Source organism: Heterocephalus glaber, unplaced genomic scaffold (genome assembly GCF_053883595.1).
Source record: "Heterocephalus glaber isolate CG9 unplaced genomic scaffold, H.glaber_assembly_v1.0 deba00001479, whole genome shotgun sequence".
Classification (NCBI taxonomy): domain Eukaryota; kingdom Metazoa; phylum Chordata; class Mammalia; order Rodentia; family Bathyergidae; genus Heterocephalus; species Heterocephalus glaber.
In genome coordinates, this window is record NW_028258316.1 from 322,449 (window position 1) to 342,509 (window position 20,061).

General features: G+C 46.6%; 1 protein-coding gene across 25 annotated transcripts in view; it reads right to left on the reverse strand.

Moving 5' to 3' along the window:
• The window catches only part of Ehmt1 (euchromatic histone lysine methyltransferase 1), a 192,149-nt gene that overhangs the window by 37,618 nt on the left and 134,470 nt on the right, over nucleotides 1–20,061 (reverse strand). For 23 of the 25 annotated variants that reach the window (XM_087182590.1, XM_087182585.1, XM_087182608.1 and 20 more), the window contains 6 exons: nucleotides 16,799–16,942; nucleotides 15,666–15,892; nucleotides 13,995–14,168; nucleotides 12,950–13,032; nucleotides 11,897–12,003; nucleotides 3,303–3,425 (listed from right to left, as the gene is read on the reverse strand). In XM_087182590.1, the coding sequence (XP_087038716.1) occupies nucleotides 3,303–3,425; nucleotides 11,897–12,003; nucleotides 12,950–13,032; nucleotides 13,995–14,168; nucleotides 15,666–15,892; nucleotides 16,799–16,942 (858 nt within the window). The remainder of the gene's footprint in view (nucleotides 1–3,302; nucleotides 3,426–11,896; nucleotides 12,004–12,949; nucleotides 13,033–13,994; nucleotides 14,169–15,665; nucleotides 15,893–16,798; nucleotides 16,943–20,061) is intronic. The other 2 variants (XM_087182606.1, XM_087182607.1) reach the window with 1 other exon arrangement.

Genomic DNA, 20,061 nt, shown 5'->3' on the forward strand with positions numbered 1-20,061 from the left:
ACCATAAAGCTGTTTCTTTTCTTAGTACTTTCTCCAGAGATTACAATATTCATCATTAACTCTCAGGCTACTTGAATTAACATTGTACAAAAAATACCTTACAACAAAGTGATTCCATTTATACCCTGCCTTCCTTTGTGCTATTACTGCCACACACTTCAGTTCTGAATTTGCATAAACTTCGTCTTATGTTATCCTTGCTGTGAACAGCCACTTGTCTTTCCCACAGGGCTGTTTTCCCATAGGCCCAGCAGCCCTCAAGCGGTGGCTGCTGCTGGGTCTGGTCTGCTCGCTCACAGGCTCACTCAGGCTCACTCCCTCCGTGTTCAGGGCTCTCGGGCTGGTACTGTGCCCCACTGCCCTCTTCTTTCCAGGTCTCTTCCTTTCAGCACAATGACAACATGCCCTTGTGTCAAGCCCACCACCTTGAGTAGGAAGTCAGCAGGACCTCACTGCACCACTTGCCTATCTGTGATGCAGTTTTTCTCTCACGATACTTAAGGTTTTTCTTTGTTTTTGTTTTTAACAGTTTAAGCATTAGGATATAGAGTAATGGTCACTTTTTTATTGGAAAAAAGTGAATATTCATGTGAAAGACTCTAAGAGTATTTTTTACCTTTTTTTCCTCAGTGTTGGGGATGAACACAGGTATCACACTGGCTAGGCGGCAAGTGCTCACAACAGAGTTACACATCCAGACCCTATGTTTTTAAAAACTAGGATAATATTTAACAACATTTGCCATTTTAATCTTCTTTTTCCCCCGAGTTTTCTGAGACAGGGTCCTGCTATGCAGGACTCACTATGTAGCACTAGCTGGCCTCAAACTCATGGCAATCCTCTTGCCTCAGCCTCCCAAAGTGCTGGGATTACAGGTGTGTGCCACCACACCTGGGTCATTTTTTAAGTGTAGAATTCAATGGCATTAATCGTATTTTCCATTTATCATTGTCACTATTCCAAAGCTTTCTCATGACCCCAAATAGAAACTAACAATTAAGCAACCACAGTCCCTCCTCCCAGCCTTGGGCATCCTGTAGCCTGTTCCAAGTATCATGTGTGGGCTACTTCAGCACCTGCTGCTCCTTTCTCTTCACACCTTCAAGGCTCTCCCTGCTGTAGCGCAGCGGCAGTGCTTCAATTCTCCCTCTGATGGAGCAACAGTCCCACTGTGTGCACTGGCCACATGTTGTTTATTTCTCTGCTGATGGACACTTGGGTTGTTTCTACCTCTTCAGCTGTTGTGAGCATTGCTGCAATGAATACTACTGCTCAAAATTTCATGCCTGTTTTTACTTCTTTGGACATATATATACCATGGGGTGGAATCACTGAAGCACACAGTAGTCCTGTTTAGTGATCTGAGGAACCGCCAAACTGTTCTTCACAGTGACTGTACCATTTGAGAGTCACACCAGCCATGTACTAGGGTCCCAAATTTTCCACGTCCTCACCAACATTTACTTTCCCGTTTCCAAATAATACTCATCCTGGTAGGTATAAAGTAACATCTAATTATGGCTATTTGCATTTCCCTGGTGACTAACAATGCGAAACATCTAACTGACCATCTGCAGATCTTCTCTGGAGAAACGTCCATTTAAAGTTCAGAGGCTGGCCTCAAGCTCACGGCGACCCTCCCACCTCAGCCTCCCGAGTGCTGGGATGGTAGCCTGGGCCACCACACCTGGCCCACTTTGCCCATTTTTAACTGGATTATTTGAGGCATTCTTGTTGTTGAATTATAGGGCTTCTTAATATATTCTGGATAGAAACCCTTTATCAGATATAGAATTTGCAAATGTTTTTCCATTCTGTGTTTTTCCATTCTGTCTTTTCACTATCTTGATAGTGTCTTTTGGATACACAGAAGTTTTTAATTTTGATGAAGTTTATCTACTTTTTCTTTTCTCTGTACTCTTGGTGTCATATTCAAGAAATCACTGCCAAATCCAAAGTCAACAGACTTCTCATAGTTTCCTTCCAAGGGTTTTGTGCTCTTAGCTCTTAAACTGAATTCTTTGATTCACTTTGCACTAACTCTCTATGATACAAGGTGAGGGTCTAACCACATTCCTCTGCATGTGGATACAGCATATTCCATGCACTAGCTGTTGAAAAGATGCCCTTTCCTACCAAATGATCTTAGTAACCTGACAAAAGTCAATGGACTATACACGAAAGGGTTCATTTCTGGGCTTTCTCTTCTGTTCCACTTGTCTGTATGTCTGTCTTTATACCAGCATCACAGTGTTTTCATTACTATAGCTTTGTAGTAAGTTTTGAAATCAGGAACTGTGAGTTCTCCAACTTTATTCCTTTTTAAATTGTTTGGCTATGCCAGATCCCTGAGACTCAGTATGAATGCTGAGATGGCTTTTTCTCTAATTGTAGAAAAGGCTGTTGGGGTTTTGATAAGGACCGCATGGAATCCACATACTGCTTTGAGCAGTATTTTCATTTTAACTGTATTAAGCCATCTAATATGTAAATGTGTGATGTTTCCATTTGTATGTGACTTCTTTAATTTCAGCAAAGGCTTGTAGTTTTGAGTGTACAAATTATTTTGCCTCTTTGGTTAAATGTATTCTTAAGCATTTATTCTTTTTGATGCTACTGTAAATGAAATTATTTTCTTTCCTTTTTTAACTACAAATATTTGAAAATATAACTGATTATATCGTGTTGATTTTATACCCTATTACTCTGCTGAGTTATAGAGTTTTAGCTCTAAAAATATTTTTGCGGATCATTTAGAGTTTTCTATGTGTAGGATTATGTCATCTAGAACACAGATAGGTTTACTTCTTCCTTTCCAATTTGGATGCTTTTATTTATTTATTTAGGTAGCGGAGATCAAACTTGGGTCCTTGCGCTTGTGGAGCAGGTGGCGAAACCACTGAGCTAAATCCCTGGCCCCATTTATTTATTTTTATTTATTTATTTGAGGCAGGGTCTTACTGTGTAGCCCAGGCTGACCTTGAACTCCTGAATGCTGGGAGAACAGGTATGTGGCAAGATACCTAACCCCCATTTCTTTTCTTGCTTAACTGCTCTGAGAGGAAGACAGAAGAGGGAAGTACACTGAATGAAGGAAGCAAAAAGCTTCCACGCAGCAGACTCCTTATGGACTGATTTGCCTTTGGTCAGCAAAGCACATCAGGTGCTCGCTATAAACAGCCAACATGTAAGGTGACAAACTAATTCTGGTTAAATGTCTGAAGGCGCCCCAGTGAAGAACTGCTCATGTTCTGAGAAATATCTCCCCACAAACAGGCATGTGAACTCAGGGTGGGGCATACCTTTGGGTCCACCTGTGCCCCGGCCTTGATGAGGTACTTCACTGCATCCAGATGGTTATTCTCTGCAGCCTCCATCAGTGGGGTCCGCTGGTCTTCTGAGCATGTGTCAATATTGGCTCCAGCCTAGTAAAACAGAAACAGCTCAGCTGTCCAGAGAGCAGCTGCTGCAGCCCCATCCACAAGCAAAGGACTTAGATGCTTCCACACTTGAAAAAAAGAGATTCGATAAGTGACATTAGAACTGTTTAACTGACCAACTATGTCTAAATCTTCAAAAACTGCACTAAAGACACAATTTTTCTATTACTACCAAGTTATAGTTTAAGAAGAATACTTTTTTTTTGGTACTGGGGATTGAGCTCAGGTCCCTGCACTTTCGAGGCAGAACCACTGAGCTAAATCCCCAGCCAAGAAGAATACTTTTGCTAGAGTGCATTCTGTTCCTAAATCTGACAGAAAGTGTTCACAGCATAGCTATGTGAGAGCACCTTCAGAAATGACCAAGACGGCGCTGACATTACGAGCAAGGCAAGTGGGGTGCAGAGGGGCCTCAGGGAAGAGGATGTGGGGAAGCCAAACAGACCTTGCCTCATCTCTCTGCTGCCTGACTCTCCAGCCATTTCGGTGTTTCCCAAAATAAAAAGAGCAAAACCGAATTTCCAGTGATAAGAATTTTGGACAAATTTCTAATTTTTCTAGTAAAATAATGAACTAGCAGGTGCACACAGTAAAACCCTCAATTTAATGCCAGTTGTTGGCAGCTGAAACCTTTTCTCCACAGGAGAAACATCTAACTTCTTAGACCAGTGAAAAGCTAATGTTCAATCTACAAGTCAGATATTTATTATGAAATAAAGTGGAAATACTATTGTTTTACTATCAGCAATTAAAAAACAGAAGTAGCTCAACTAAGCAAGGGATTTTGACAGAGGCCTGGAACAGGGTGTGTGGGGAGCCAGGTGCAGTCACAGGCTGTAGCAACTTGTAAGTGGCCCTGAGATGTCCAAGGGGCTCTGAGAGAACCTGGGTTATTTCCAGAGCTATGCTTCATGGCCTGGAATTGCAGGCTCATGGGTCACAGATCTGAATGATCAGAGCATTGAGGCAGAAACAGGGTAGAAGAAACAAGCCTGACTTTAAACACAAAAGTTCAAAGCCAAGGTCAAGGTGTCAAATGTGAGGGCAAAGTAAAACCAGAATCCTACAGCAGCTAATTTTAATTTAAGCAAGGCAAAGAGTGTAAACCATGCACAGCTGGTGAGGCTGGGGCTGGGGCCGAGGCTGCCCCTGCAGGGGGCCAGGCTCTGCCTGCACACAACACACACAGCTCTGCTCCTCCTCAGCCACCCCAAAATCATAGTGAGAAATAACAGGATGCGCCCACAGCAGAGTGGGAGCATGGCCACAGGCCAGCCCAGGCACCGCAGCTCAGATAAGCCAGGCACCTTGACAGATCTGCCCCTCTGGCGGCACAGGGCTGGTGACAGAACCATGTAAGGGGACAAGGGCTGCCTGAGGACAAGAGTGCTGGCCTGGCACAAGCTGAGGCCCTCATAGACAGCAACCCAGAACCCCAGGAAAGACACTGATCATGGTCCAGGAAAACAAAGATCTGAGGCCACTTGAGACATCAGAAAAAATCCAGAGTCAAATGGGCCCACCAGGTAACTAATGGGATTTTGAAACAGGCGAGAGCTGCTCAAAGACATGTGGCCTCGTGCCAGCCTCTCACCCAGGAGGGAAGACAAGGCAACCGCCTCAACCCGGCAGCCCCTCCTCTGCGAGTTCCCAGACCTCACTGTGGCACCTGCCTCACAGCCCTGCATACCTGGCACATCCTGTGCGCCCAAGCCCTGCCTCTCCAGACAGGCACAGAGGTGCCCTCCAGGACCCAGACACAGCAGGGACACCACTGAGAAGGCACAAGGAGCACCAGGCATGACAGAGGCAGGACACACCTTAGGGCTGGGACACAGCCCATGGGTGGGAGAAGCCCATGGGCTTATAACGTTGGCAGGCAGGGGCACTGGGACACAAGGGTGCCCTCTGACCCATCCTTGGAGCCTGTCAGCCCGGGAGTCAGCCCATGGATGTCTACAGCACTGGCAAAGGCTGGGTGGACTCAGGATCAGTGCCAGAGAAATGCTTCCTGCCACACCAGCGTGTTCTCCATCTGCACTGCCTAGGGCAGCGACTCTGACCACATGACTGCTGAACATGGGACACAGACACTCGGATGAGCTTCCTCTTCTAGTCAACTCAACAGCATAAGCAGCTGGGGCTTGCAGAACAAAGCAAGGGTGCTGGGACTCCTGAAAGGCCTCTCAGGAAGAACACACTTCACACAGCTCCTCTGCCCTGCAGGATGCTCCACTCAAAACCAAGTACAGACCAGAACCAGTGGTCAGCCCTGCCTGGATAGGTCCTGGGGAGAGGACTCGAGGGCCCAGAACACCAGCATCGGCCTTCACTGGGTCTCTGTCCAGAGCCGCAAACACTGAAAATGAAAGAAACCCCAACCCTGGGGCTCTGAGAAGCTAGAGGTAAACCTCTCCTGTTTCTCTCCTTGGGAAATCTCAGAAAAACTGCTTAAATTCTAAGAGGAAAACATACAAACACACGTACTCACGCACAAATGCACATAAAGACCTCCCAAAATAAGCAACAGGAAGCCTGGCAGCTGAAATCAGATCAAGTGCCTGGCTGGAAACTAAGCCGGGCCAGGTCGATCAGACCTTCCACTGAAAGGAGGTAAAGCACTCCCACATAAAAAGAGGTCCTCCAAGTACAGAACGATTTATTTTGCAACACTCAGGCTCACCATGTGTGCTGAGAAAAACAGAGCTCACACAGCTTCCTCAAGGACAAAGCCACTGCATCCACAGCAGGTGGGGAAGACAGGATAGGACCCTGGTCCCACTACATCAGTTTCCCTGGGTCTCTCTGGTTCTTTGTGTAACTCGTTTGGCTCCTGTTTTACGGTTTGGGAACTAAAAGAAGCTACACACAAAGAATCTGAACTGTACATTTTGACTATCATAAAGGTTGAAAACAGAAGTGAACAACAGTGCTTGGGATCCTCTGGGATCAAGCGGCCAAGGAGGCAGGCATACTCAATCCTCACAGCAAAGGTCCTGGGCAGCAGTGTTGGGTCTGCCTTACAAGGACAGGACATCCTAGAGTTCCTCTGCATACAATATGCTTATTTACTGACTTTAGGGTTTTTTTGTGTGTACCAAGGGCCTTGTGTACATTCAGTACACACTCTACCACTGAGTTAATGCTCAGCTCCTTAAGTGTTCTTAAAAACAAGCAAGGAGAAGGGCCAGGGATTTAGCTCAGTGGTGCCGCCCCTGCCTCGAAAGCACAAGGTCCTGAGTTTGACCCCTGGTACAAAAAAAAAAAGAAGCAGCAGCAAGGAGAAAACAGTCTTCCAGAGAAATGACAAGCTAATTCCCAGAAATGGAAATCCATGGACAGTGGAATCATCCTCAATAACTGCCAAATGGAACTCTAGGTCCACGAAAAAAATCCTTCAGAAGATTCTGAACCCCAGTTGGAGAGAGAACTTCCTCAGCCCTGGAGTCTGCTGGCCTCCATCCCTGCTGTGCCTGTGCCCCATGTGGCCTGCACTGCCTCTGTCACTTGACCCTCAAGTTCATCCTCAGCTAAGACACAGACCTATGTACTCATGGCTTCTCACGTGGGACGGCCTGCCAGCAAGCCTGGCATCTGCCCTCCTGCCCCACAAAGCACTGGCTCGCCATCTCTTCTGCACCACTCTCTTCCTCATCCCAGTACCACTTGTGAGCCTTCCTCCTCACTCCCTCCTGTGTAGTCTGCCCCTCAGCCAGCACTTCTTCCACATCCCTGTCTGGCCAGACCTCAAACCCTGCCCTTGACTCCTGCCTGGGCAGCCACTCACCTCACGGGGCTTTGTGGAGCAGCCTAGAGCTTCTCAGTGACCATTAGTAATACCTTAAAGGAAATAGGGAGGAAAAAGAGGCTGTAATACAGGACGGAGTAGGAAAGGGCTCTCAGGATTTCCAAGTGTGACAGTACAGATCAAATATCCCCCAGCAGCCAGAGCAGAGTTGAGGACATGTCCACAAAGTGCAGCCAGCAGACAGAAAATGGCCTTGGCCAGGGATCAGTGCAGAGGGCCACACACTGGAGGACAGAGCCCAACAAGAGAGAGCTGAAGCAGCTGGAGGATGCTTGCAGTCATCTGGAAAAACAGGACCAGAGGCCGTGGACTCTTACACAAATGTGACACCTTGACACCCTGAAGAACTGGAAAGGACCTGAGCTACCATCAGGTGAGACTTTAGACCTGCAGGGCTTAAGGGCAGTCCTCAAAGCTTCTAGAAGTGAAGGTCACAGAGGATCACAAGTCAGGGCACATCAGCCTAAGTGTAAGATCTGGAAAACGGCCCAACCAGGGCCAAAGAAAGGCTGTTGAAAGGAGCCTTCCCTCGAGAGATGGCAAGCAGCAACCGTGAGTAGTGTAAACAGGGAGACCACTGCAGTCTGTGCAGAGGGCCAGGGAGGAATGAGCATCAGCTCAGCCATGGTGAACCCTCGACAACTGTAAACTCCTGACAAAGCACACCATATAGGTAAGAGGGCCCTAAGAAGTATTTGCAGAAGAATTTCTAAACTTGAAGACAAGTCTTGAAATAATCCAGTCAGAGAAACAGACACAGATAGACAGACAGACAGACAGACAGACACACACACACAAACACACACACACACACACGTAAAAGAACAAAAAAGCCTATAAAATTTTTACACCATCAATTAAAAAAATTTGCAAGTATGGATGTTCCAGAGAACAAAGGAAGGGAAAAAGCAGAGGAAATCTACTCAATGAAATGACTGCTTACAATCTCAACAATCTTGGGGAAGATACACATCAAGGATCAAAAGACCCCTAACAGATTGGCATAATAAAGATTATCACCAAGCCCGGTTACAGTCCAACTGCCAAGCCACATACAAGGGAATTCCTGTGAGAGCAACAGACTTCTCAGCAGAAACCTTGCAAGCCAGAAGAGAACTGGATGATATATTGAGTGCTGAAAGAATAAAACTGCCAGCTAAGAATACCGCACCTGGCAACACAGAAAAGCCCAAGCTGGGCATGGTGGCACCTGTAAACCAGCACTCTAGAGGCCGAGGCAGGGGTATCCTGAGTTCAAGGCCAGCCTGGGCCACACAGCAAGATCCTATCTCAAATTAATTAATTAAAAAAATGAAGTCTCTGCCAAAACACTGTTAGAAGTGATAGATGATACCAGTAAAGCTGGAGAATATAACACTAACACTTATTTTATACACTAATAATGAAATTGCCAAGAAAGAGATTAAGAAAGCAATCCCATTTATGTTAGCTCCAAATAAGTAAAATGCCTAAGAATAATTTTAACCAAAGAAGTGAAGCTCTACAATTATAAAACACTGATGCACAAAATTGAAGAGAATTTTTTTAAAAATCAGACCCCTCCAAATTTAAAGACTCAAAAAAAAAAGGGCATTTGGAATGAATAGACACTTCTCAAGTAAAAAAATACAAACAGCAAATGAATATATGAAAAAATCATGTATCAATATCACTAGTCATTCAAGAAATGCAAATTAAAATAACACTGAGGTTCTACCTAAGAGAATGGCTATTATCAAGAAATCAGTCAATAACAAATGCTGGCAAGGCTGTGGGGAAAAAGGAACCCTTCTCAATTGCTGATGGGAGTGTAAACTGGTACAACCATTATGGGGAGATTTCTCAAAAAACTAAAACTAGAGGTTCCACCTGACCCAGCTGTTACCCTTCTAGGTATCTTCTCGCAAGACAAATGCATAACCATGTTTATCGTAGCACAATTTATAATAGCTAAATGTTTAAAACAACCTATGTGCATATTAAAAGATGAATAAAGAAAATGTGATTTATATACAATGGAGTACTAGTCTACCAAAAAAAGGGATAAATTTGAGACATTTGTGGGAAAATGGATGTACCTGGAGACCATAATCTTAAGTGAAATAAATCAGACACAGAAGTTTAAATACTGCATTGTTTCTCTTATGTGAGAAACCCAAAGGGTAAATAAGGTGCAAAATGTAGAACAGATATGAGAAGAAGGAAGAACATGTTCAGATAGGAAGGGGAAGAAGGAGGGAAGAGGAAGGGAAAAGGAAGGAGGGATGGGAAAGTAGTTTTATGGTCACACAGACCAAAGCAGGAGTAAGACACGGACATCAAACAGCAGTATCAGACATAAGCTAGAAGACAAACAAGAAAACACACTGTGGTGTGTAGAGAATCACACCTCCAAGCACGGCAGAGTGAGTTATGAAATTTCAAAGAAATCCACTAATAAATAAAGAGCAAAATAAAAGGTAGATAACAGGCAATAGCGATAGATCTTTTGCAAAATAGAAGGGGACAAAGAGATGCAAGAGGGAAGGCAGGGGGAGGGGAAGAGATGTGTTATGTACATGTGCTAACTCCACACAAGAAATGTAAACATTGTGTACTGCAAACATATACTAGTAAAAAATAAAAACTGAAAAACATTAAAAAGCTCAAAAGAAAAAGAAAAGAAATTGAAGAGAATACAAAAAGTGGTAAGACCTCTATAAGGCACATGAATTGGAAGAATACTGTTAAAATAGTAAATCAAAAGCAATCCACAGATTCAGTGCAATTCCTACCAAATTACCAGTGACATTTTTCATGGATATTAACAACACTCCTAAAATTTGTGTGGGACTCCAAAAGGCCCCCAACAGCCAAAGAAATCCTGAGCAAAAATAGTAAAGCTGGAGGTGTCACATACCTGACTTTAAGACACACTTAAGACACAAGACCCAAACATCATGGGACTAGCTTAAAAAAATGACACAGACCAATGGAATAGAACAGGTAATCCAGAAATAAATCCACGTATTTACTGACATGGCCAAAAGTCCCTGATTTTGACAAAGGCATCAAGAAACATACATGGACCAAAGACAGCCTCTTTAGTAAGCAATGTAGGGCCTAAACTACAAAACTTCTAAAAGAAAACACAGGGCAAATGCTTCAGGATATTGGTTTTGGCAAAGAGTTTTGGATATGTCCTAAAGCACAGGCAACAAATCCAAGCACTGACAATGAAGATTACATCAAACCAAAAATCTCCTATACAGCGAAGGAAATAATCAACAGAGTTATGAAGAAACTATCTACAAAATATTCATCTAAGAAGGGATTAATATCCAGAATATACAAGGAACTCAACTCAATAAGAAAAAATGCCCAAATAATCCAATGAGGTAGCATCTCAACCCAGTAGAAAGGCTATTTTTAAAAATTAAAAAAAAAAAAAAGTGCTGGTGACAATGTGTAGCAAGGGGAACTCTCACACACTGTTGATGGAAATGTAAGTTAGGAGACAATGCGAAAGACAGGATGAAAGTTTCTCCAAAAACTAGAAACAAACTGGTCATGGCGGCACACATCTGTAATCCCAGCACTCTGGAAGGCTGAGGCAAGAAAACCACAAGCCTGGGCAAACTTAATAAGATCCTGTCTAGGGAAGACCCCAGTAGGGAGAATAAAAAGAAAGGAAGGAAGCAATCTAGAGACATCTGCACTTGCATCTTATTGCAGCCTTGCTGCCAACAGCTAAGACACGGAGTCCACCTAGATGTTCTCTAGAAGTGTAGAGAAAGAAACTGTGGTAAACATATACAGTAAAATATTCAGCCATGAAAAATAAATAAAACCCCTGCCATTTGCAGTAGCATGATGGAACTGCAGGACATTGTGTAAAGTAAGATAATTCAGGAACAAAAAAATACTGCCTGTCCTCACTTATATGTAGCTATAAAGGACAGAATAGTGCCTATCAGAGGTTGGGAGGGATAGGGTTAGGGTTAGGGAGGGATGAAGAGAGGATGGTCCATGAGTACAAGGTGCAGCTGGACAGGAGGAATAACTCTGGTGTTCTACAGCACCAGAGGGAAACTAGAGCTGATACAATTAATTATTTCAAGAGCTCAGAGAGGATTTTAAATGTTCTTAACACAAAGAAATAGTAGATACCTGAGGTGACAGATAAACCAGCTATCCCAATATAACCAACACACTTTGTGCACATGTATGGAAATATCACCATGTACCCCATAAACACGTAAGTTACTGTATGTCAATTAAAGATGGAAACATTTCCTAAGAAAGTACTCACACAATCAGAATTAAAGCAAATTCTGGGCACAATATCAACACTGAAGGAGACATACCCACATACTGGGGAGGGGAGAGAAGGCCTGGGCTCAGGTAAACCCTTCTCTTCTGCACAGGCAATGGTAAATATTAAAAACTGCAACTAAGCTAAACCTGAAACATAAGCTGAGGTCCAGCTACAGAGTAGCGTGGCCGTGAACATGGCAGCAAACACCAGAGAAACGGCTGGAGTTGGACAGGGAGGGACAGGGAGGCCACGCAGCGGTGGCGCTACACAGCAACATGCCTAGCTAGGAACCCAGGAACTTCACTATGACCAACTGCCAGGGAAGAGGCCCGGGAGCGCCACCCTCCGAACCTGAACCAGCATGTGGCAGATGTCCACGTGGCCGGCCTCCGCCGCAGCATGCAGTGGGGAGCGCTTATTCTGGTGCTCCATTTTGAAGTTGGGGTCGATTCCGTCCACTGTGAACAAACATGGTTTTACTAATTGTGTCAGGTGCACTTCAATGCTCACAGTGGCTGGCAGTGCCTACACAGTCGGCCACCTTCAAGATAAGCAGGCAGCTCTAGGGGCATGCCAGAGCCCATCACATCACCATGACCTGCCTGGTGGACAAGCCAGGCCCCACTTAGACTCATGAGGCAACACACACTTGCTCCTTCATGGCCCTTCCTGAGTGTCCTTAAGCGCTTCTGATCACAGCCGCCCCCAGGGCTGTGGGGACACTGACAAGGACAGGCCAAGCTCCGAGGACAGATACACCTGGGGAGCAGGAGCAAGGCACCTAGACAAGCCCCTTGGGCATGTGTCTGGACATTTAGCCAAGAGACCAACCGCCCAGTGGTGACATGAGTTAACACTGTTGAAACCTGAAGAAAATGAGTAAAGTTGTGGTTTTGATCAAAATTAAATAAAGCTCTCTTTTTAGAGCAAATCTTAGTTTCTTTCATGGCTTGCTGTCAGACAAAGGGCTCTTGAATCACATTTTTCAACCCTAAGAAGATAGATAAACTTCAGAGGGATCATGCCCAGGGCTACATGTGAGCTCAAGGCATCTCCCTGGGCTGCTGAGAGCACAAAGCTGGGAAGGGCCATCCATTAGGAAGCACAGGGCTGGCCCCTCCTCATCACACGTCACAATAGGGCCCCATCACACTGATACTCCTGTCTCAGATCTGCTTCTGCTTGACTTATAATCACCTACCTAATTCCTTTTTTAAAATTAGGAATGCACAGAGAATAATTCTAGGGCCCCGAGCAGGTGAGTGTGACCATCACAAACAGGGTGAACATTAGTGGGCACCTATTTTCACTATCAGAAGAACCAGGGACTTTTGAACATACAAGATCAGGCTCATGAGAAGGGGGCAACCATGGAGGCTCTGCCCCTTCTTGCCACTGACTCACCCAGCATCAGGAGCACCTTCTGCAGCTCACCCTGTCTGGCCGAAAAATACAGCTGCTTCGGGTGGAAGCGAAGCTTCTTGGGTCTGTGGGGAAGCAGAGAATAGCAGTCAGCACAGGCCTAGGTCAGGCCTCACACCGCTGAGCAACTGAAGGCGCTGGGCAAGGGCCCCCTGCCAGTGCCTCCAGTCAAGTGCACCACACCCACCAGCCTTGGAACATTTCACAGTGAATAAAACCAGCCACTGCCTTCTTATCCACAGTATGAGAATGCTGCACACCACGAGCCCACCTCATGATATAAGAACAGGACTCAAAGCATACAACAGAGTTGTGTTGTGTAGGCCAAGGAAGGCCCAGGGAGCCATCAACCCACACTTAGCACAACAAGGGTGCACATGCAGCTCAGTCTCACATGGGTCACAGCGCTGTCACTGAGCTGCACAGCCAGCCTCTAGCACTGAGGAAGTTCCTGGGCAGAGTGGAGATGCTGCACATCTGCTCTTAAACCTTAATAACTAAGGTGACAGCCAGGAGACGGCCAATGGGCAGGGACAGTGGCTATCAGATAGACAGAACAATTCTATAGAACAAGCTCAGAGATCAGGCTAGAGAGAGACAACAGAAAGCCACAGGAAGAGGCTACCAGGACCAGGAAGGTCAGCACAGGAGAGTTAGCAACACCAGGATTTTTTGTTAGGCAGAAGAGAATGGGCTTGGTCCAATGCTCCCATCAGCCTCCACAAGGCAGGTGAGGCTGCCCTGGGATGGGAAGACAAGGATGCCCCAGCAGGCTGCAGGGGTCTCACCTCCACCCTCACACAGCAGTGTTAGCATCAGGGTCTGTGGGTGGCTCAGCCAGGCACATCCACAAAGCTCACATGACTGTCCCAGCTCAGCATGACAAAGAGGACCAAAGCTTACAATCACCTCCCCAGTGTAAAGACTTAGTCTGACCAACAGTGTTATTCCAAAGACGAAGTGCACACATGACTCCAGGGCAGAACACAGGCCTTGAGCTACCTCTGAAACACAGACGAGCTCTTACTTTTCTGAGTCCAGAGCGATCAGAGCACTCTCCAAGGTTTCCTTCCCAGGTCCCTGGGAAAGGCCAGAGGTCTGCCTCACGAGCCCAGCCGGCCCTGCAGCATCAAAGCCCTCTGGCGCCTGGGGAGCTGTGCTCTGCGGCTTGTCATCCTCGGAAAGCGGGGTTGCAGCAGTGCTTAAGGGGAGGAAATCATTGAAATGTTAAAAGAGTTTTGGCATTTGAAAAAGCTTCATTCTCATGGAAACCAATGAAAACACAGTATAACCTGCTTCAACCCATCCCTGAGCACCTTTTTTGGTACCGACACTCGAACTCAGGACCTTGCGCTTTTGAGGCAGGCAGTGGAACCACTGAGCTAAATCCCCGGCCCTGCATGCAGCTTCTTAAGGAGGACAATGGATAGTCAACTGACTACAAGTTTGGCCCGATGTGAGGCGCCCCGAATACAGGACCCTGCTCCCCGAGAACTGCGACCTTTAAAGCCACGGTAACATTCCCAGGGCTCCCAGTCACACACTCAGACCTGCTGCCATGACCAAACTTCCAGCCACACCCACACTGCTCACTGCCCACTGCCCTAAAACAGAAGGAAAATCCTCAGAACTGTGACCCAGACACATGGAGTACACTGACTACTGTGAAGGGATCATATCATTTCAGTCCTTAGGTGCCCCTCCAACCCCCACCAGGGATGGAATTCAGCACCTTGCATTTGCAAGGCAGGCTCAGCACCACTGAGCTAATCCCTGGCCCTCCAGTCCTTAGTTTCAAGGTCTTCATAATCACAGTCCTTTAAATGGCCTTAACTCTAGTTTTAGTTTCTTTTCTATTACTGTGATATTTACTGTTTGGTTTTCTCTTCTCTGCTGAGTAGCTTGTAGGGTGTGCTGTCATTCTGAAAGGCTCTCTTCTTCATGATCTTCCTACCAGGCTCTGGTTGGTGGATGCTGACTGCTGTGTTTCTCCTATTCTCTTGCTGACCTGGCAGCTCTAAGTTTTCAGCTGCTTCTGCTGGATTCTCTCAGAAAGGCAATTACATTATATATATGAGTCCTCCTAACTCTTCTGCACTGTGCTTCCTGCCCTCAGCAACGGCCTAGGACCTTACTGCCAGGAGCACTGTAGAAACAGCCTGCAGCAGCTGACAGGTACTTTTGTGCAACAGTCACCTATGGCGACTGAGCTACTGACAAAAATATTATAAAGCCACGGCAATTAGGCTGGTGCAAAAACTGACTCAAAATAGGCAAATGAGCCTGCAAAATCAAATTGAAAGGGACCCACATATAAAGAGCAATAAATGAACATCAGTGTTTCTCTGTGTGTGCACATGCACATGAGTGCACACATGTCTGCAGTATTGGGGAATGAACTAGGGCCTTTGGTTCGAGCTACATTCCCAGCCCTTTTTCTGTTTTATTTTGAGATAGGGTCTTGCTAAGTTGGCCAGGCTGGGCTCAAATCTGCAATCCTTCTGTATTAGCCTCACAAGTAGCTGGGGTTACAGGTGCGTGCCACCACGCCCAGCTAGTGTTTAGTAAATGTCAGAAATCACAAACATCAGAGTTAGTTGAGACTTCTGGATAAAGCAGCGGAAACCAGTAACAACTACAGATGACACATCCTCAGGGACACCAGTGGAAGCTCAGCCAAAGCTGCATCAGCCGGTACCTGCCAGTGGTTGTGTCGGCCCTGCCCTCGGCAACCAAGCTCTTCTCCTGTCCAGGGGCAGGCATCACCGTGGAGGTGGTGTCTGCTTTTGCTATGGTCACCTCTTTTGCCTTGGAGGTGTCCTCCCCACAGTGGGGACAGTAGCTGGCATTGTTGACTCGCGAGGCACAGTCCTTGTGGAAACGATGAGAGATGCTGCTCTCAGGCTGACACTCCATGAAATTACCCTGGAAACAGGAAGGCAAAGATTGTGTTCAGAAACTGGGGCTGATATTCAGAAAAACATAGCTCAACTGAGCCAGTTTGGCCAAGCAAGTGAGCAAGCAGGGCAGGCAGGGCAGGGTGCTGGCCCAGTTCCCAGCTGGCGAGGAACAAGAATGGTGTCTGCAAAGAGCTCGCTCAGCCCTGCAGCTTCCAGGCAGCAGAGGCCAGCAGCAGCCACCTCGCTGTCCACCTGGCACCCACAACCAAGAAGACTGAGTCCTCGCTGTCTGGCCACTCAAACGGAGCAAGAAGCTGCACAAGAAGCGCTGGTCCACATAAGGACCACTGGTTGGGACCCTGTTCCGCAGAGCTGATGGGTCAGACAGAACAAAAGTCTGGAATCAAAGGGTGGAGGGCTTGTTCCTGGTATGTGAGTGAGCACAGGCAGATGAGTACCAGGCAACAGCTAGAGACAAGAGATGCAGAGAAGCACCTCTCTTTCTCATGGGAAGCACAAAAAAGGTGTCTGGAGAGAGGGGAGGGCATGAGGTATGAAACTCAAAGTCAAGCCCCTAATGGAAGCTCCTGGCCCAGGTCACAAAGGGGTAGCGGGGTATCTGCAGGTGCCTGTGGCTATGGTGAAGGTTAGTACAGAGCCCTACTCGGGCTCCACAGGAGGAACCTGTTGCAGGTGAGTGCAGGTGAGTCTGACTGAGGTTAGAGCTGTGCCCTTCCTTCCACTCAGATAAGAAGGGGCTCACAGGTACTGCGAGGGGAGCCAAGGGCGCTCCAGTCACACAGCAGGAGCCGGATCGGGAAGTGCAGGGAACCTCCTCACGTGGGCCCAGGCCTGGGATGAACTGCTTGGCAGTGTGGGCCTCTGCAGAGGACACACGGGCCTGAGAGGCCCATAGCGGCTGGGCTCTTACCGCTGTGCAGAAGTAGCCGCAGCCGGGACAGCACTGGTGTTTCACCATGCGGCCCCGATGGTCCTCACACAGCACCAAGAGCGGCGCCTTGTTGGACGGGCGCATCAGCTCGTACTTGACCACGCTGTTTGTGCACCGGCCCAACTGTAATCAGACAAGACTAGGGTCAGTGACAGAGCCATGAGGACATAGCTTTCCGACCCACGGGCCCTGGGATGTGCCCAACATGGGGAGGTGCCCAACAATGAGCCTGGACTTGAGAGAGTTCAGAGCACCTGATGTACACCAGCCAGCACCAAGAACCCAAAGAGGAATTCACCGTCTTCTGCACACCTGTGGAAAAAGGCAGCTAGGTGATCACATTCAGAGGGCCAGAGGCTCAACCTGGGCAGAAATGGAGGACAGCATCAGGGAGACAGGAAGGCTGGGCTGGGTGTCACAGAACAATGGCTGTATACTAGGCAGGACAGGCCAAGCAATCAGAGAGAGCCAAGGGGGACAGCAAAGGGAACTCCTGAGTAGTCCAGGGCAGCTGGTGCACACAGGGTCCCAGTCAAGATACAGAAAACAGAGAGCAGCAGAGTCTCCGGGTCTGCTTAAAAGGCAAGGGCCCTGGGAGTACCAAGAGGACCAGGATTTGAGGAGAGTGTGGTACAAGCAGAGGCTGCTTCAGGGTGAAGCCCTCTGAGATGTGATGACATAGCTCACCATGCTGGCCAAAGAGGGATGCTGCACAGGCAAAGGGTCTTGGTTCACTATGCAAAGCCATATGACCGCCAGTGAGAAAACAAAAAGTAGTCCACCAGGAAAAAGCAAAGAATTACGTGGGAATTCACAAAAAAACCTGTCACAAATGCCCCTAAACAAATAACTAAACGCTTGAACATCCTGACAATCAAGGAAATGTGATATAAACAGCCTCCAGCACTCTTCTGTTCTGCTGTGCAAATACTACTTTTAGTTACGCCTGCAAATGGAGGCTGTGGCTATGGGTATCTTGAATGGTGTACATGACCTGCCAGAGCAACAAGGGGCTTCAGCAATGCCCACCCAGACTGTATTAGAATCATCTGGAAGTTTTCCGCTTATCTTTTAAAGACAGTTTGGATATCGCACTGTTATCTACACAACAAATGCTGGAAGGGGGAGAACACATCCATGTATGTCCAAAGGAAGTATGCTGTAGGGAACAGGGAGGGGACTAGAGGCTACTAGAACCTCTGCAGTGAGTCCTGGTCTCCTGCGAGCCACGGCAGCGCATGGTGAATTAACTTACCATACAGGAAAGGTAGAAAAGTGAGACTTTGAGAAGAAGCTGAGCTTTGGGCCTGATCAGTGCTGCTCTGGGCGGCAAAGACAAGAGCCCCCAGCTTACCACATCGGGAGAAACAAGTGTAACCGATGACTCAGGGCAGAGTAACAAATATAAAAAGTGGCTCAGAGGACAGCTGCGAAAAGCCTAGAACAATGAGGACCTATGCAGATGAAGATTTTGTTCCTCCCAGGATGTCTTCAGCTGATGTAATCTTGTCCTGGAGCATCACAGCACCACTGGACCACTGAGGTTTTAGCTGTGACTGTAGGCAAAAACGGAGTTCTGTCCCAACATGCCATAGCTGGCCTGTAGGCAGGAAAACTAGGCCTAATCATAATTTAATTGTGAAATGACTTTTCCCCAATATTATGTAGAATTGCTCCCGACAGCATACCCCCTCAACACGACCAAATGGTTCTGATCTGCACCCTTGGTCAAGACCTGATGTAGATCATTCATAGTTACTGATTTGTAAAAATGTTTACAAGGGAAAAATCAAATTCTCTGAAACAAGAAATGTCCTCGGGTACATTAACAGAAAAGTCTGGAGATATCTGCAAAAATACAATGACCAGTTACCTCAATGTTGGAATAGGAAGCAATTTATACTTCTTCAGCCACGCCTTTAGTGTCTGAATTTTACAGTGAGCATGCATTATTTATGTAACCATAAAACATGATTAAGGTGCATGATTTTGTCCAGCTGGGATGGGAAGGGAGAGCTAAGGGTTAGAGGTTGCAGAAGAATGACAGAGCACAGGAAGGTGATGTTTTAGAAAGAGTACTTCAAAAGAGTAACAATGAAACCCAGTTAAGGATGGAAATGAGAGACCAAACAGAAACAACTAAAGAAAAAGGGGGGACAAACATCTCAGCACCCACTGCAGCCCCAAAGAAAGCAGAGGAGGAGTTCAAAGGAGGACCACACAGGAGAGGCATCCCACAGACCCTCACAAGGCAGAAGGCAAGTGGACTTATAAGGCCTACTGGCAAACACTGGCTTAACTTGAGCAGGGACCAAGTACAGGACCCCACAGGCAGAAGAGCTGGTGCTTCCTCTGGAGGGAGAGGCAGGGCTGGCTTGTGAGGAGCGGTCTAGGCTGTGAATGTCAGGCCCCACCTCCAACACATTCATCATTACAAAGGACTTCCTACCAGCTTTAGAGTCTCACTGTTTTATTAAACAGCCTAGTAAGAAAATTTCCAAGAACAGAGACAAAGTACAACGAAGTGCCATGAGCCCACACCTAATCCTAATTTCAAAAATGACCAATTTCTCCATTTTCATTTGGACTATCCTCCATAACCTTTTTGTTAGAGAAAAAGGCTGGAGTATTTATGGGAATCATATTATTTTACCCCTAAATAATTCAGAGAGTACTGCTACCATAACCCTCAGACCATCCTCAGACCCAACAAAAGTAATAGTAATTCCTCAGAGCACCCAATACCCGGGACTCAAAGGTTCTCTGCTTTGGTTTATTAGGACATAAACATGCCAAGCACACAACACCTGGCCAGCCTCTTGTCATCTGCAGAGCTCCCACTCCTTTTGCCATGGTTTAGATCTAAAATGTCCCCCAAAGTATCGTGTGAGCAGAAGGTGATGTGATTACGGGTGCTAAAGCAGACATGCCCATTGACAAGTTCAGTGGTTCCAGTGCTGTTAGGAGGTGAGGTCTGGTGGAAGGGGTGGGTCACTGGTGTTATTGTTCCTGGCTTCTCTCTTCTTCCTCTCTCTCTGCTTCCTGGCTGCCATGAGTTGAGTGGCCTTCCTCCACTAGACCTTCCACCATGCTGTTTCTGCCTTCAAGCCAGCCAATTGTGGACTCCAATTTCTGAAACTATGAGCCAAAATAAAACTCTCTTCTTTTAAGTTGCAGATGTTAAGTATTTTGCCCCAGTGACAGGACAGTGACTAATACAGAAAATTGGCATCAGGAATGAA